Source organism: Ictidomys tridecemlineatus, chromosome 4, assembly GCF_052094955.1.
Source record: "Ictidomys tridecemlineatus isolate mIctTri1 chromosome 4, mIctTri1.hap1, whole genome shotgun sequence".
NCBI classification, from domain to species: Eukaryota; Metazoa; Chordata; class Mammalia; order Rodentia; family Sciuridae; genus Ictidomys; species Ictidomys tridecemlineatus.
The window spans coordinates 91,566,137-91,583,716 of record NC_135480.1 but is presented as its reverse complement, the minus strand read 5'-3'; the positions used below and the strand labels follow the sequence as shown (position 1 = coordinate 91,583,716).

At 34.1% G+C, this 17,580-nt stretch overlaps 1 protein-coding gene across 2 annotated transcripts in view; it reads left to right on the top strand.

The window, feature by feature from the left end:
• Positions 1–17,580, top strand: part of Cwf19l2 (CWF19 like cell cycle control factor 2) — a 114,016-nt gene that overhangs the window by 41,731 nt on the left and 54,705 nt on the right. For both annotated transcript variants that reach the window (XR_005733727.2, XM_013360228.4), the window contains exons 11-12: positions 9,092–9,205; positions 10,999–11,136. Coding sequence is in view for 1 of the 2 variants with exons in the window: in XM_013360228.4 (XP_013215682.1) it covers positions 9,092–9,205; positions 10,999–11,136 (252 nt within the window). In the remaining variant the exon portion in view is untranslated. The remainder of the gene's footprint in view (positions 1–9,091; positions 9,206–10,998; positions 11,137–17,580) is intronic.

Here is a 17,580-nt window from a genome sequence, read left to right as displayed (position 1 = left end):
ATAATTGATGAATTTACATTGATACATTATAATTCTCCAAAGTCTGTAGTTTACATTAGGGTCCTCTCTTGTTATTATATATTCTACAGGATTGGACAAATGAATAATGACATGTATCCATCATTATAATATTATACAGATTGTTTTTATTTCCTTAAAATCTTTTGTGCTCTATTCATCCCTCCCTATTCCAAAATTCCTAGCAACCACTGATCATTTTACTGTTCTCCATAGTTTTACTTTTCCAGAATGTCACATGCTTGAAACCATGCAGTATGTATCCTTTTTAGACTGGCTTCTTTCACTTAATAATAATGCATTTAAGGTTTATCCATGTCTTTTCATGGTTTGATAGCTCATTTCTTTTTAGTGGTGCATAAAAATTTATGGTTGATAGGTACCATTTTTTTTAATCCATTTACCTGTTGAAGGACATCTTGGTGATTCCAGATATTTACAATTATGAATAAAGCTGCTCGGAATATCTCTGCAAAAATTTTGCTTGGGTGTAAGTTTTCTATTTCTTTGGGTAAATACCAAGAAGTGCAGTTGCTGGATCATATGATAAGAATATGTTTAGTTTTGTAAGAAAACTCTTTTAAGATTTTTAAAGTATTTGCTATGGCATTTATTCTTTCAAATTTATATTTATATACTTGTTACCACCTTATAGTGTATATCTATCTCTTTCCAGACTCTTGTCTTTTTTGTGTGTGTGTGGTGGGGGTGCAGGTACCAGGGATTGAACTCAAGAGCTCTCAACCACTGAGCCACATCTCCAGCCCCTTTTAAAAAATTCTATTTAGAGGCAGGTTCTCACTAAGTTGCTTTGCACCTTGCTTTGGCTGAGGCTGGCTTTGAACTTGTGATCCTCCTACCTCAGCCTCCTGGGATTACAGGTATGTGCCACTTAGCTTGGCCAGACTCTTGGCATTTTTATTAAAGGATTTTAAAAACTTGGCTGGACTTCAGGGGATTTCTGAATCAGGCATATATTTTCCCTTTTGATTTAATTGTTGGAACAGTTATCATTGTAAGAAAAGTCTTCTTGAGATCAAGTACTATTTATTTCAAACAATGGTGAGGACATGGCTGTTTCACAGTAGTAGTATGGACACTTATCCATTCATCTGTTAAAGGGGACCTAAGTTGGTTCTATAGCTTGGCTGTTGTGAATTGAGCTGCTGTAAACATTGATGTGGCAGTGTCACTGTAGTATGCTGGTTTTAAGTTCTTTGGGCATAAAACCAAGGAATGGGATAACTTGGTCAAATGGTGCTTTCATTCCAAGTTTTGTATGGAATCTAGAGTAATTGCAACAATTTACAGTCTCACCAGCAATGTATGAGTGTACCCTTTACCCCACATCCTTGCCAACATTTATTGTTTCTTATATTCTTGATAATTGCCATTCTGTCTGGAATGAAATAAAATCTCAGTGTAGTTTTAATTTGCAAGGTAGTATAGACTTCACAGGAGTAGTGCTGTGGTCTCCAGAGTGACTTCCAGTTGGTGGGACTAACAAAACATCTCATACTGAATACTCCATCTCTGCTTTTGCCTCTCTTTTTGAATAAGTATGAAGAAAAGGAAACATGATGATTCATAATTATTCTTTCATTTTACTTTACTCATATGCAATAGAATCAAAAATTTTTTTTGAGGGTAGGATTTTTTTAATGTCTAAAGAGGCATTGAATGTGTGTTAGTATTAAGGAATACTTTGTTATTTGTATTTTAATATATTTATTGAATTTATTAGTTACAGAACCTGTTCTTTTTTATCCATTAAATATTATTGATAACGTTAATAAAATCACTGAACTAATCTAAGAAATATAACAGATTAAATTTTTTCAATACCAATTCCAGTGCTAGCTAATTAAATTCCCTTATATTTTTAAATCATTATTACTTTTTTTTGGTACAAGGGATTGAACCCAGGGATACTTAACCGCTGAGCCACATCCTCTGCCCTTTTTATTTTTTTGAGACAGTTTCTAACTAAATTGCTGAGGGTCTTGCGAAGTCACTGGGGCCTGCCTTGAACTCGTGAGTCTCCTATCTCAGCCTGCCAAATTGCTGGATTACAGATGTGCTCCACAATTACTTTTATATATCTTATTCACTTAAGGATTTCAAAAGCCTTCAAAAGATTTTTTAAAAAGTTTTCAGAGCTACAATGATACTTTTACCTAAACTCAATATAAAAGGTTAAGTTTGATTTATTTTTTAATCTCAGGTTTGCAAAATTACTTAACCAAACTAAGGGGAATTTACTATTTCACATTGGCTAAGATCTCTCCATAAAGGATTTTGGAACTTGATACACTTAACAAGTTTGGAATAATTGATGAGGGATGTAAGATCAGTATGAGGGACCCTAGACAATAAGGTTGAACCTGAGCTTGAGATTTTTGTTGATGAGAAATTTAAGATCACTATGTGGGACCCTGGAAAATAAGATTGAACCTGAGCTTGAGATTTTTGTTATGTGTCATTTCTTGTGGTCAAGCTCTGCTGGACTTCTCAAATGAACTGACCATTTCTCATCTTTTGGTTGAAATCTGTCCTGTTCCATAGGATTTCATTTCTTATACCTAAAGTGAAAAACATTTTTTTCCATAATTCTTTGTAGTTGCTTAATGTGAAATCAGATTTTGAAGTATCTAAGACAAGCAAAAGGAGGGATGTAGAGAAATACTGATGAATCTATGCAGTCTGAAAATGCTGGAGCTACTTTGTGGCTTGCAACACAAGGGAAAAAAATTGAAGCATATATTCTGTAGAATGACATGTGGCAATTCAGTAGAGTAGAATTCAAAATAGTAGATAAAGTAGAATTTCTATTTGCCAGTTGTTTTGGAAACTGTATAGGCCTTTGAAGGTTCAAATAAAAAGATTTTTATTCTAAGGATACTTTCAACAGAAATAAATATTTTCATCCTTGTGAAGATGAGATACTTGCACATCTGGTTCAAGCTTTTCTGGGTATATGTGTAAAACAAACCTCTTCTAACAGTTCTGACATAATTCTTTACTGCTGGTAAACTAAGATTTTCTGTCAGCATCAGGACCTTAACTTACCTAACTTTCAAAGTAGTTTTGTTAAGAAATGAGGGTAGAATACAAAGTTTTTTATGCTACACAGGAATTTCATGACTTTCTGGAGGAAAATCCAGGAGTACTTCGCTAGAAATTTTACCCTTTCAGGGAAAGGAAAACCCCATTCATTAGAACAGTTGAACAGGAAGGAATTCTTCATTTGTTGGAAATGCTAAGTTATAGGAAGAAGATAAAATCTCTTTTTAAAAAATTCAATTTAAATTTATTTTTACCTTATGTATAAAAACTCAAAATTATACTTACTGGAGTACTATGTGATATTTCAGTACATATATGCATTATGTATTGTTTAAATTAGGTTAAACATATCTGTCTCCTCTTTTATCATTTTTTTATGATGAAACATTCAAAATTCTTCCTTCTAATTTTTTTGAGATAGGTAGTACATAATTGTTATTTATACTCATCCTACTGTGCAATAATAGCTCACCTTTCCAGCATTCCACCAGAACTTCTTACTTCATTCTATTTTCAGCTTCTATGAGATTGACTTTTTATATTACTGTACATATGAGTGAGGTGATGCAGTACTTGTCTTGTGTGCCTGGCTAATTTCACTTTACATGATAGTCTCCATTTCATATTATTGCAAATGACAGGGTTTCATTCTTTTTGTAGTTGAATATTATTGCATTTTGTTTATGTGCTACATTTTCTTTATCCATTGATCAGTTGATGGACACTTAGATTGTGTCCATTTCTAGGCTATTATGAATAAGCGTGTTATGCATACAATAAACATGGGAATGCAGATGTCACTATGAAAATATGTCCATTATGTATATACCCAGCAGTGACATTGGTGGATTGTATGTTAGTTCTCTTTTTAATTTTTTGAGGAATCTCTGAACTGTTTTCCCTAATGGTTGTACTAATTTATATGCCCACCAGCAATGTGTAAAAGGATTCCATTTTTTTTCACATTCTTGCCAGCCCTTGTTATTTTTAGTCTTTTTGTTAACAGCCATTCTTACTGGGGTGAGGTAACACTATAGTTTTGGTTTTCATTTTCCTGACGTTTAGTAATAGTGAGTATTTTTTCATAGACTTGTTGGTAATTTGTATTTCTTCTTTTGAGAAATGTCTATTTAGATTTCTTGCCTGTGTTTTAATTGGGGCTTTTCACTATTGAGGTTTGGAGTTCCTTTTGTATTCTGTATATTAGTCTTTTGTCAGACGTGTAATTTGCAGGAACTTTCTCCTATTTCATAGGTTGTCTCTTTACTCTGATGACTGTTTCCTTTGTTGCTTAAACAATCCATTTTTAGGTTCCTATACTCTGAAACATTTCTCCGTTTTTCTCTTCTGTAGTGAACAACCTGTTCTCTTGAACTGACTGTGGTTGTAATTAGAGATATAGTAGAGATTGTTCAAAAGTCATGAAAAAATTAGAATAAAAGCAACTGCCTATTTATTGAAATTTTAAAGATTAGGTTGAAACAGGTGCCATGGCCTTCAGTGGTGGCAGACTTGGGGAATATCATCATCAATTTGTGGAAGATCAGTGACCACTGGTGGGAAAAGCTGATCTAATGGAAGAGTTTGGCATTATTTTCAAAATGGTAGAAAAGGTTTTTAAACATTTAGAATTTTTAATACCAGCTTTGACTTGAAGCCATATATACTTTTTTATTTTTAATCAATGTTACATAAAGCAGTACGAAAAGGATGTATTAAATGACTAAGTCACAACTATTCAACTGCTGTTGTAGCATAAATGAAGCCTATATAATATGTAAGTGAATGGACAGTGGCTCTGATTTAATAAAACTTTATGGATACTAACATTCAAATTGCATATAATTTTTATTTGTCACAAAGTACTATTTCAGTTTCATCCTGATCATATAAAAAATGTGAAAACCATTCTAAGCTTACAGGTTGAATGAAAACAGAGAGCAGGCTGCATTCCCTTTCTGACAGATATTCTTAAACCTCATTTTCCATATTAATGCAGTAGCAAATTGGAAACTTACTCAGTATTTCTGGTATCAATATTCCGTATTGGGTAGCAAATTGGGAAAATGTAGTGTCATTTGTGTTGGCTGCTTTGAGAAACGGAAAGTAGGAAAGTGGGTAGAAGAGGAAAGTTATCGGGGAAAGTGGGCTAACCTTGGGAGTATAATTAATCTATATGAGATACTGGTTTGTTAATTCCATTTATCAAAGATTTCTTGAGTGCCCACTGTTTGATACCGTTCCAGGTCCTTAGATACAAAGGAGTACGTCGCTTGGCCTTTGTCCTGGAAAGGGGGAAAGACAGTTGAGTTTTAAATATCTGTTGAGTTACTATAAAATCAATAATGTACTTTGTGGGGGATTATTATTTACTTTTCCATAATTATTGTAAATACCAGTTGGGAACGTTCATTGTTGGCCATGTTAGTAAATTGATTTTATAACTTCATGTAAAGTGTTTTATTTTCTCCTTTCTTCCTTGAAATAAGAATTCGTGATTTCCATCAGACAGAGGGATGGATAATGATCTGTGGATAATGAATGAATGGTCCCTGAACCTTTTGAGAGTTTGTAATAAGTGTCTAGATAAGATATTTATAATAAAGCAATCATTTTTTGGTGTTTTCAAAGTAAAAGTCCTACAGAGCAAACTGCAATTGTTGGGGATAATTTAAAAATCTGAAACATTAGGCATTTTTATGAAAATTAAACAATTTTATAAATGCTTTCCAGTTGTACCAAAAAGTGTTTCTGCTTTCTTTGGAGAGAAATTAGTAAATCACATGGGTGATAAAAATGTTTGTGCCTATTTTTTGTGTAGAAGGAGCTTATTTCTATCTTTGGTTTTAAACCAAATAGATGGTTAGAATGCACTCTGTCATGAGTACTTAAAGTGGGATAACCTCATGTCTTTTGTGTTGGCACTCCTATAGAAAAGAAGGTAGACAAAGGTGGTCAGGCATTGGGGAGACAGCTAAGAGGAAAAGTTGGTTAGCTTTGGGAATATATTAATATGTTTGAGGCACCGGTTTGTTAATTACATTTGCCAACCATTCTTGAGTACCCACAGCAGTTTACATTGTGCCAGGTCCTATAGATACCAAGTAGTATAGTTTGGCCTTTGGCTTAGAAAAGTTGGCAAAGACAGAAAATGATAAGTAGTGAGATGTAACCAAAAAGGTTATGTTCTGGCAATGTAAATGTGCCTGAAATTATTGGTAACAGAGCATTGAATGGGATTATATCCTTAGTTTTCTAGTTGAGCTAGAAGGGCTATGTTCCATGCAGAGGAAATAAAATGTATAGTAAATATATAGAAATTATGAGGAGGTGGAAAAGCAGTCAAGAGCCAGAAATTAAAGGCTTTGTATACTATGTTAGTGTTTGAGTTTAATTCCATTACTTAGTACAGTGCTTCTTAGACCATGGTATAGAATCAGATTTATTATTTTATATGTTATATATAGTATACATAAATATATAATATATAAAATATATATGAATATATATAATATACATATAAACACGTTTAAAGTTTTCTGGTTCATCATGGACTGATTGATTTACAAGATGCAATAAAACGTGTAGAAAAATGAAATAAAGATATATGAAATATGTCTCAAATTTTTATTTATGTTGAATCAATATAAAATTGCTTTATGTAATTGCTGTGAAAGTTATATAAATACTCAGGTTTTGTGCTTACCTCATCATGGATTGTAACAAATATTTTATGGCTGGTAGTCTCAGGCTTGCGCTGGTCTGTGGGCTATACTTGGTGTGTTATTAGTCTGGGTAGTCTGGGTCCCTCAGGGCTTTCAGCAAAGAATAGTGTGATTATAGTTGTATTTAACACAGTGAAATTCTGGCAAATACGAATGATAATTAGATTTTAGTCTGGAAGACTGAAAACTAAGGAATCTTGGAATTATCACTTAGCATTTGAAGGATAGCTATAAATGGAGGAGAAAGTAAAGATGACATTTTTATATTATTAATTATATAGGGAGCAGTTTTCCTACTAGGCTATAAACTTGTTAAGGCAAGGCTGTATTTCTTTTGACCACTATAGCATAAGATAGGCACTTTAAAAAATTATTGAATGAATGAATAAATGACTAAATGAGCCAGGGAGGCAAATGCAGAGAAAGCATTGAGGCAGAAGGATATAATAACCAGAATCAAATGTTTTCACACTGAGAAAGATGATAATTTAATAATATTTACTGGATTTAATAATTTTAAGGTCCTAAGATGATCATCTTTAGCAGAGTGATGAAGTTAAAAGTCAGATTGTAGGGGCTAGGGATGTGGCTCAAGCGGTGGCGCGCTCACCTGGCATGCGTGCGGCCCGGGTTCCATCCTCAGCACCACATACAAACGGGGATGTAATAATAAATATTTAGAGAAAATTCACTCTCTCTCTCTCTCTCTCTCTCTCTTAAAAAAAAAGTCAGATTGTAATGTCTTCATCATCTCTATTATCTATCTGCTAAGGAAAAGAATAGAGAGGTTCTTCGAAATATAACATTTCATTAATTAATTTTAATTTACTGAGGAGAAAAGTAATGATATATCATCTTATTTTCCATTTGGTATTGTATGGAAAATACCTTCTTGTAAGATTAATAATAGGAGTGTAATTTTTTCTTCATTTCTGCAGGACAACTAAATCTCTACTAAATGAAATTGAAATTGATTTTTTTATATTTGATTCTGATTTGAGAAGAAAATTGAAATGTGAATAATTTGCTTCATCTTATTTTCAGTTGATTTTTAGTGAATCTATTCCCTACTATTCTTGATTCTTTATTAGAACTTTACCAATAACATTCCATTTTCATCATAAAATAAAGTTTATTTTATTTTGTGCCAGGCATGTGTTTGGCTAAAATTTTGTAGGAAGAATTCTGGGATGTGGGATATAACTTCTGAAGAGTCAGAAGCAGAAAAAACAAGCCTAGGATCCTAATTAGAATAAGATATATTCCATGTGTGTGTAAATATGTTAAAATAGCTACTGTCATATATAACTAAAAAGAACAACAGTGACAATAACAAAATACCCAGCCTGAGCTAGTCAACCTTCCTTAGCACACTCCTCGAATACTGCAGTGGTCTGTTATTTATTTCCCTGCCTGCAGGCCAGTGGACAGCTAGGCCATTGATTGCCAGTGGTGCTTGGAATGAACACTTGTTAAGATGTGCACACTTTATTTTTGAAGAATTTCCACCTGAACAATGTGATATCATCATGCTGCTTTAATTAAAAGTCCAGTTTCAGGGGTAGTTGTTTGCCCTCATCAAAAATTCCTTCACCAGAAATTGATTTTTGGTAAAAATAAAGGTATTCAGGATCTTAAAAAATAGATTATTAATAGAAAGAAGTGTGGGGTATCATAGTAGCTAATTTAGAAGGTTTGTTTTTTCATTTAGTTGCTTTATTTCTTATAATAAAATTTCAGTAGAATCTTTAAGAAACATTCATCAAATATGACATTTGCTATAAAAGTGACGAGTGCTGTCAAACAATGTCTGGTGAACTATTAATACTTTGTCATCTGTTTTTTTGGTACTGGGGATTGATTCCAGGGGTGCTTAACCACTGAGCAACATCCCCAGCCCTTTTTTTATATTTTATTTTGAGACAGGGTCTCACTAAACTGAAGCTGGCTTTGAATTTACAAGTCTTCTGCCTCCACCTCCTGAGCGAATGCCACCATACCTGGCATCTTTGTCATCTTTATTAGTGTCTGGCTAGAAACTGTTTTGCAGTTGGTTCTGTGATTTTTTTTCCATAAAAAAATAAACTCTGGCATTCTCCCTGAAAAAATTATGGTTATTTTACCGTATAGTGGTAATGAAAATCCAGAAGAGTTAAAATAATACATAATATTATTTGAAAACTAGAATTTTTTCTGTTTTTTTAAATTGTTGTTGTTACTAAATGTACACATTCAACATTCTTCACAGTTATTTCAAAAGATATTCCTGCATCTTTTTGTAGAATGAAGAGCAAGAAGTGATCCTTGTTAGAACAGATGATTCTGGAAGAGTGTGGCCTGTGAACACACCAGGAGAATCTCTGGAATCAAAAGCAGGAAGAAGGAAGAGACAGAAGGTATAGTTAACATATGTCCTTGTTTCTTTTTGCATACTTACTATATCTCTTAGGGAAAAGCTTTATGTCCCATTCCTGTTACTTCCTTAGATGGCTATTTGAGACCTGGTAATGGTATATCCACATAAGGTAATGTCTTAATTATGTAGGTGCTATGAACCCTCATATACCTAATTTTCTTTTCTATCTTTCAGTTCTAGCAATTAGTTTTTAGTACCAACTTGAGGCTCTTAAGATGGCAAAAACTGCATATTTAGTTTTCCTAAGTAAGGTTTTTGTTTGTTTGTTTGTTTAAAGAAAATGATATCCCTGGGGAAAAGGAAAAGTAAAGGGGCAGAAATAGGCATTGTAATTCTAGTAGAAGTTCTTTAATATGGAAGCAAGATAATACAAATAATAATTGAGAATACAAAAGCTTTAAGTGCCTGTTGCTGCCAGAGATACTAGTTACATTTTTCAACAAACAGAAGTGGGGGAGATACCTCTTCTAAAGTAATGAGGAATTAGGGGAGTACAAAGGAGCTATGTAGGAGAATAGTAAAGGTTTGAATATATAAAATGACAGAACTGCACAGGGATCCATAAATGCATTGAAAGAGGGCACTGAGGGCCGTTAGTTTTTTTTTTTTTTTTTGATAGGCATACTATCAAGCAAAAGGAAGGCAGGCATATTCATTCAGGACTGGGATTTGCTCTTTGAGTATAATGAAAGGGCAAGAGGGCCAGATATTAAGAATCTGGAGCCAGGGAGTGACTGAAGTCATTGCATATGAGGTTTAAGCTAGTGAAGAAAAGAATAGGAATATTGGAAAAATAGTGGGACTCTGGTTGCAAAGATCTCAAAACAGTTGAAGACCAGCTTTTATTTGGATAAGGAAATGCAAGAACAGCATTCAGCAGATTTTGTTTGGAAGGAAATAAATAGCACTTAACTATTCCTTACCTGGAAATGGATCCAACTGAAAGGAAAAGCCAAGATTGAATTAGATGGGGATCAGAATATTGGTATTATTTCTGATAAAGCTGTTTGTAGAGTAAGGTTTTAATAGAAGTGGATGTCTTATCATTTCTATTTGCTGTAACAATACCATAGACTGGTGGCTTACACAATGAGAATTTATTTCTTATAGTTCTGGAGAGTGGGAAGTCCAAATCAGCTCTGGCAGGTTTAATGTCTGATTGAGGGCATGCTTCTTGGTTTGTAGTTTGTGGTTTTCTCATTTTATCCTCATATATTAGAGAGGGGCAGGCAGAGAGAGAAAGTTCAAATGTCAACTAATATATAGGTGTATCGATCCCATTTGAGACCTAATTACCTCCTGAAAGATTCCATCTCTTAATAGCATCACATTGAGATTTCTACTTGTGAACTTGGGAAGAATACAAAAATTAAGTCCATCGTCATGGATTTGCTAATATTTACCTTTGTTTTTGATATTTGATCTCTGGATAACTGTAGTCTTTCTTTCACATTGCTAAGAAATTTTAACTACAAGGAGAAGAGCAGAGAAGAGAGAAGAAGTATAGGTTAAGTTTACTTTTATGCACAAATTCAGAAATCAGATGATGTCATTCTATCCATAGGGAAGAGGACAAATAAAGGACAGAGGTAGGGATTATAATTCTAGTGGAAGTTCTCTCACATGGAAGCAAATAGTGTAGGGAAAAACTGGAAGTAATGGTTCTGATACATGGTAGAATTTTCACATATATTATCAGATTTATTGATAATCTATTAAAAAATGCTTCAGGGACATGTTTTTACCAAATTAATTATGTTTATGTTGTCATAGGTTTTTACTCATGAGGAAAAAGAAAGGGTTCGATATTTTCCTGATGATGATCATCTCAGTCTGAATGACTTAGTCAAAAATGAAAAGATGGGAACAGTAGAAAATCAAAACAAACTTTTTATGAGAATGGCATCTAAGGTAAGAATTATGGTTTGGATCTTTAGTGTTCTTTAAAAAGCTCATTTGTTAGACAATGCAGGAATGTTGAGAGTTGAAATGATTAGATTATGAGAGGAATAACCTCATCAGTGGGTCAGTCCATCCATGACTGGAAAGCTGAGTAGCTTTCCCCTTTTACACCCTTCCAACATGATGTTCTTCTTTACTCAGGCACAAAGCAATGAGGTCTGTGACTATGGACTGAACCTCTGAAACCATGAGGTCAAAATAAATTTTTCTACTCTAAATTGTTCTTTTGGTCACAGAGTTACAAAACTAACATAGAAATACATGTTTCTAGGATGCCTTTGAATTTTGAGAAGCTGGTTCTGCAATCTCACAATGATCTACTTTTTAGAGATTTGATTCCAATCTTGGTTTATTTTATTAAATTAAATCTTGTGTAAGACATTAGGAAAATATTAAGACAAAAATATATTTTGATTTTTGGTTTTAAATATACAATCTGCTATACTTCTCTAATGTACTCTAAGAAGATGTTAATTATATATTTGCTTTACCATTTAAGGGAAAGTTAGGGGCCAAAATTTAATGATTGGCAATGTGCTGTTTGTTAAATTACCAGTCTGTCTTAATTTAATATTCCTCTGGATCTTTATAATGATATCATGAGGTAAAAAATATTTGGAGTAATAGATTATGGATTATAGAGAAGACATCTTCTTGAATGTGTCTACATAAATGTATATTACTTTAACAGATCATTATGAGTAGTAGAATGAATAATTGTGTTAATTCATGTTCTTTGTGGTAGTCTCTTCCTTTGCAATTCCTTCAAACACTGCCATTTCCATAAAAGAGACATTGTATTTAAATTTTGCTCTATGTTAAGATTTGGCAAACTATGCAGGGGAAAATTCATTTCACTGTCTATATTTACAAGTAAAGTTTTGTTGAAACACAAATATACAAAGTGTATACATTGTCTAAGGCTGTTTTTGCTGATATGACTCAGTTGAGTAGTGTGACACAGACTCCATAGCCCACAGAGCTGCAAACATTTACTAAGGAGCCCTTTTCAGAAAAATTATCTCATCCTTTACTCTATAATACCAATAGTTATGTTTTGTAATTGAGAATTTAAAAAGGGGTATCTGAGAGGAATGGTGAGGTGAAACTGTTCACTATATGCCTTTTCTGATTTGCAATTTTTTTTGTATTATGTGAATATATTACTTGGTCAACAATTAACTTATTGAAACTTAAAATAAAGATAACCCAGGTATCTGAATGTGCCAGGAACATGAGAGGATGAGGAGTAACCTAAACTTAGTTTAAAAATAGAAGTAGTCATTGTACAAAGCTCCAGGAATTGTATGGAATCTTTTTTTTTTTATTGTTGGTTGTTCAAAACATTACATAGTTTTTGACATATCATATTTCACAATTTGATTCAAGTGGGTTATGAACTCCCATTTTTACCCCTTATACAGATTGCAGAATCACATCAGTTACACTTCCATTGACTTACATATTGCCATACTAGTGTCTGTTGTAATCTGCTGCCTTTCCTATCCTCTACTATCCCCCCTCCCCTCCCCTTCCCTCTTATCTCTCTACCCCCTCTACTGTAATTTATTTCTTCCCCTTTCCCCTCACTTCCTCTTGTATGTAATTTTGTATAACCCTGAGGGTCTCCTTCCATTTCCATGCAATATCCCTTCTCTCTCCCTTTCCCTCCCACCTCTCGTCCCTGTTTAATGTTAATCTTCGTCTCATGCTCTTCGTCCCTGCTCTGTTCTTAGTTATTCTCCTTATATCAAAGAAGACATTTGGCATTTGTTTTTGGGATTGGCTGGCTTCACTTAGCATAATCTGCTCTAATGCCATCCATTTCCTGCAAATTCTATGATTTTGTCATTTTTTAATGCAGAGTAATACTTCATTGTGTATAAATGCCACATTTTTTTTATCCATTCATCTATTGAAGGGCATCTAGGTTGGTTCCACAGTCTTGCTATTGTGAATTGTGCTGCTATGAACATTGATGTAGCAGTGTCCCTGTAGCATGCTCTTTTTAGGTCTTTAGGGAATAGACCGAGAAGGGGAATAGCTGGGTCAAATGGTGGTTCCATTCCCAGCTTTCCAAGAAATCTCCGTACTGCTTTCCAAATTGGCTGCACCAATTTGCAGTCCCACCAACAATGAACAAGTGTACCCTTTTCCCCACATCCTCGCCAGCACTTGTTGTTGTTTGACTTCCTAATGGCTGCCAATCTTACTGGAGTGAGATGGTATCTTAGGGTGGTTTTGATTTGCATTTCTCTGACTGCTAGAGATGGTGAGCATTTTTTCATGTACTTGTTGATTGATTGTATGTCCTCCTCTGAGAAGTGTCTGTTTAGGTCCTTGGCCCATTTGTTGATTGGGTTATTTGTTTTCTTATTGTCTAATTTTTTCAGTTCTTTGTATACTCTGGATATTAGGGCTCTATCTGAAGTGTGAGGAGTAAAGATTTGTTCCCAGGATGTAGGCTCTCTATTTACCTCTCTTATTGTTTCTTTTGCTGAGAAAAAACTTTTCAGTTTGAGTAAGTCCCATTTATTGATTCTAGTTATTAACTCTTGTGCTATGGGTGTCCTATTGAGGAATTTGGAGCCCGACCCCACAGTATGTAGGTTGTAGCCAACTTTTTCTTCTATCAGATGCAGAGTCTCTGATTTGATATCAAGCTCCTTGATCCATTTTGAGTTAACTTTTGTGCATGGCGAGAGGAGGGGATTCAGTTTCATTTTGTTGCATATGGATTTCCATTTTTCCCAACACCATTTGTTGAAGATGCTATCCTTCCTCCATTGCATGCTTTTAGCCCCTTTATCAAATATAAGATAGTTGTAACTTTGTGGATTAGTCTCTGTGTCCTCTATTCTATACCATTGGTCCACCCGCCTGTTTTGGTACCAGTACCATGCTGTTTTTGTCACTATTTGCTCTGTAATACAGTTTGAAATCTGGTATCGCTATACCGCCTGATTCACACTTCCTGCTTAGAATTGCTTTTGCTATTCTGGGTCTTTTATTTTTCCATATGAATTTCATGATTGCTTTATCTATTTCTACAAGAAATGCTGTTGGGATTTTGATTGGCATTGCATTAAACCTATAGAGAACTTTTGGTAATATCACCATTTTGATAATGTTAGTTCTGCCTATCCATGAACAGGGTATATTTTTCCATCTTCTAAGATCTTCTTCTACTTCTCTCTTTAGGGTTCTGTAGTTTTCATTGTATAAATCTTTCACGTCTTTTGTTAGGTTGATTCCCAAGTATTTTATTTTTTTGGAGGATATTGTGAATGGAGTGTTTTTCCTCATTTCTGTATCAGAAGTTTTGTCGCTGATATACAGAAATGCCTTTGATTTATGCGTGTTGATTTTATATCCTGCCACTTTGCTAAATTCATTTATTAGCTCTAATAGTTTCTTTGTAGACCCTTTTGGGTCTGCTAGGTATAGAATCATGTCTTCTGCAAATAGTGAAAATTTAAGTTCTTCTTTTCCTATTTTTATGCCTTTAATTTCTTTCGTCTGTCTAATTGCTCTGGCCAGTGTTTAGAGAACTATGTTGAACAGAGGTGGTGAGAAAGGGCATCCCTGTCTTGTTTCAGATTTTAGAGGGAATGCCTTCAATTTCCTTCATTCGGAATGATGCTAGCCTGAGGCTTAGCATAGATTGCTTTTACAATTTTGAGGTATGTTCCTGTTATCCCTCGTTTTTCTAGTGTTTTGAACATAAAGGGATGCTGTACTTTGTCGAATGCTTTTTCTGGATCTATCAAGATGATCATATGGTTCTTATTTTTAAGTCTATTGATGTTGTGAATAACATTTATTGATTTCCATATATTGAACCATCCTTGCATCCCAGGGATGAATCCTACTTGATCATGGTGCACAATTTTTTTGATATGTTTTTGAATCCGATTTGCCAGAATTTTATTGAGGATTTTTGCATCTAGGTTCATTAGAGATATTGGTCTGTAGTTTTCTTTCTTTGAAGTGTCTTTGTCTGGTTTAGGAATCAGGGTGATGTTGGCTTCATAGAATGAATTTGGAAGTTCTCCCTCTTTTTCTATTTTCTGAAATAGTTTGAAAAGTATTGGTATTAGTTCCTCTTTCAAGGTTTTGTAAAATTCTGCTGTATGCCCATCCGGTCCTGGGCTTTTCTTAGTTGGTAATCTTTTGATGGTTTCTTCTATTTCCTCAATTGATATTGGTCTGTTTAGGTTGTCTATATCCTCCTGACTCAAACTGGGCAGATCATATGACTTAAGAAACTTATCGATGCCTTCACTATCTTCTATTTTATTGGAGTATAAGGATTCAAAATAATTTCTGATTATCTTCTGTATTTCTGAAGTGTCTGTTGTGATGTTGCCTTTTTCATCCCGTATGCTAGTAATTTGAGTTCTCTCTCTTCTTCTCTTTGTTAGCATGGCTAAGGGTCTATCGATTTTATTTATTTTTTCAAAGAACCAACTTTTAGTTTTGTCAATTTTTTCAATTGTTTCTTTTGTTTCGATTTCATTAATTTCAGCTCTGATTTTAATTATTTCTTGCCTTCTACTTCTTTTGCTGTTGTTTTGCTCTTCTTTTTCTAGGATTTTGAGATGGAAGTATGAGATCATTTATTTGTTGGTTTTTTCTTTTTTTAAGGAATGAACTCCAAGCAATGAATTTTCCTCTTAGAACTGCTTTCAATGTGTCCCATAGATTCCGATATGTTGTGTCTGTGTTTTCATTTAACTCTAGGAAGCTTTTAATTTCCTCCTTGATGTCTTCTATAACCCATTGATCATTCAGTAACCTATTGTTCATTCTCCAAGTGATGCATGATTTTTCCTTCCTTCTTTTATCGTTGATTTTCAGTTTCATTCCATTATGATCAGATAAGATTCATTTTATCTCTACTCCTTTATATTGTCTAAAAGTTGCCCTGTGACATAATATATGATCTATTTTTGAGAAGGATCCATGTGCTGCTGAGAAAAAAGTGTAACTGCTTGATGCTGGGTGGTATATTCTATATATGTCAATTAAGTCTAGATTATTAATTGTGTTATTGAGTTCTATAGTTTCCTTATTCAACTTTTGTTTGGAAGATCTGTCCAGTGGTGAGAGAGGTGTGTTGAAGTCTCCCATGATTATTGTATGGTGGTCTATTTGACTCTTGAACTTGAGAACAGTTTGCTTGATGAACATAGCTGCACCGTTGTTTGGGGCATATATATTTATGATTGTTATGTCTTGTTGGTGTATGGTTCCCTTGAGCAGTGTAGTGTCCCTCTTTATCCCTTTTGATTAACTTTGGCTTGAAATCTATTTTATTTGATATGAGTATGGACACTCCTGCTTGTTTCCGAAGTCCATATGAGTGATATGATTTTTCCCAACCTTTTACCTTCAGTCTATGTATATCTTTTCCTATCAAATGCGTCTCCGGTAGGCAGCATATTGTTGGGTGTTGTTTTGTGATCCATTCAACTAGCCTGTGTCTCTTAATTGGTGAGTTTAAGCCATTAACATTTAGGGTTATTATTGAGATATGGTTTGTTCTTCCAGCCATATTTGTTTATTTATGTTACTAAACATGGTTTGTTTTCCTCTTTGATTATTTTCCCCCCTTTACTGTCCTACCTCCCACTGTTGGTTTTCATTGTTGTTTTCCATTTCCTATTCTTGTAGTGTTTTGCCAAGGATTTTTTGAAGAGATGGTTTTCTAGCTGCACATTCTTTTAACTTTTGTTTATCGTGGAAGGTTTTAATTTCATCTTCCATCCTGAAGCTTAATTTTGCTGGATACACAATTCTTGGTTGGAACCCATTTGCTTTCAGTGTTTGAAATATGTTATTCCAGGATCTTCTAGCTTTCAGAGTCTGTGTTGAAAGATCAGCTGTTATCCTGTTTGGTTTACCCCTAAATGTAATCTGATTCCTTTCTCTTGTAGCTTTTAAAATTCTCTCCTTATTCTGTATGCTAGGCATCTTCATTATAATGTGTCTAGGTGTGGATCTCTTATGATTTTGCACATTCGGCGTCCTGTAGGCTTCTAGGATTTGGGATTCTGTTTCATTCTTCAAGTCTGGGAAGTTTTCTCGTATTATTTCATTGAATAGATTGCTCATTCCTTTGGTTTGGACCTCTATACCTTCCTGTATCCCAATGACTCTTAAGTTTGGTCTCTTTATGTTATTCCATATTTCTTGGATGTTCTGCTCATGGTTCCTTAACAGTCTTGCTGAGCTGTCTATGTTCTTTTCACGTTGAAATACTTTGTCTTCATTTCTGATGTCCTATCTTCTAAGTGTTCTACTCTGCTGGTGGTATTCTCAATTGAGTTTTTAAGTTGGTTTATTGCTTCCTGCATTTCTAGGATTTCTGGTTGTTTGTTTTTTATTACT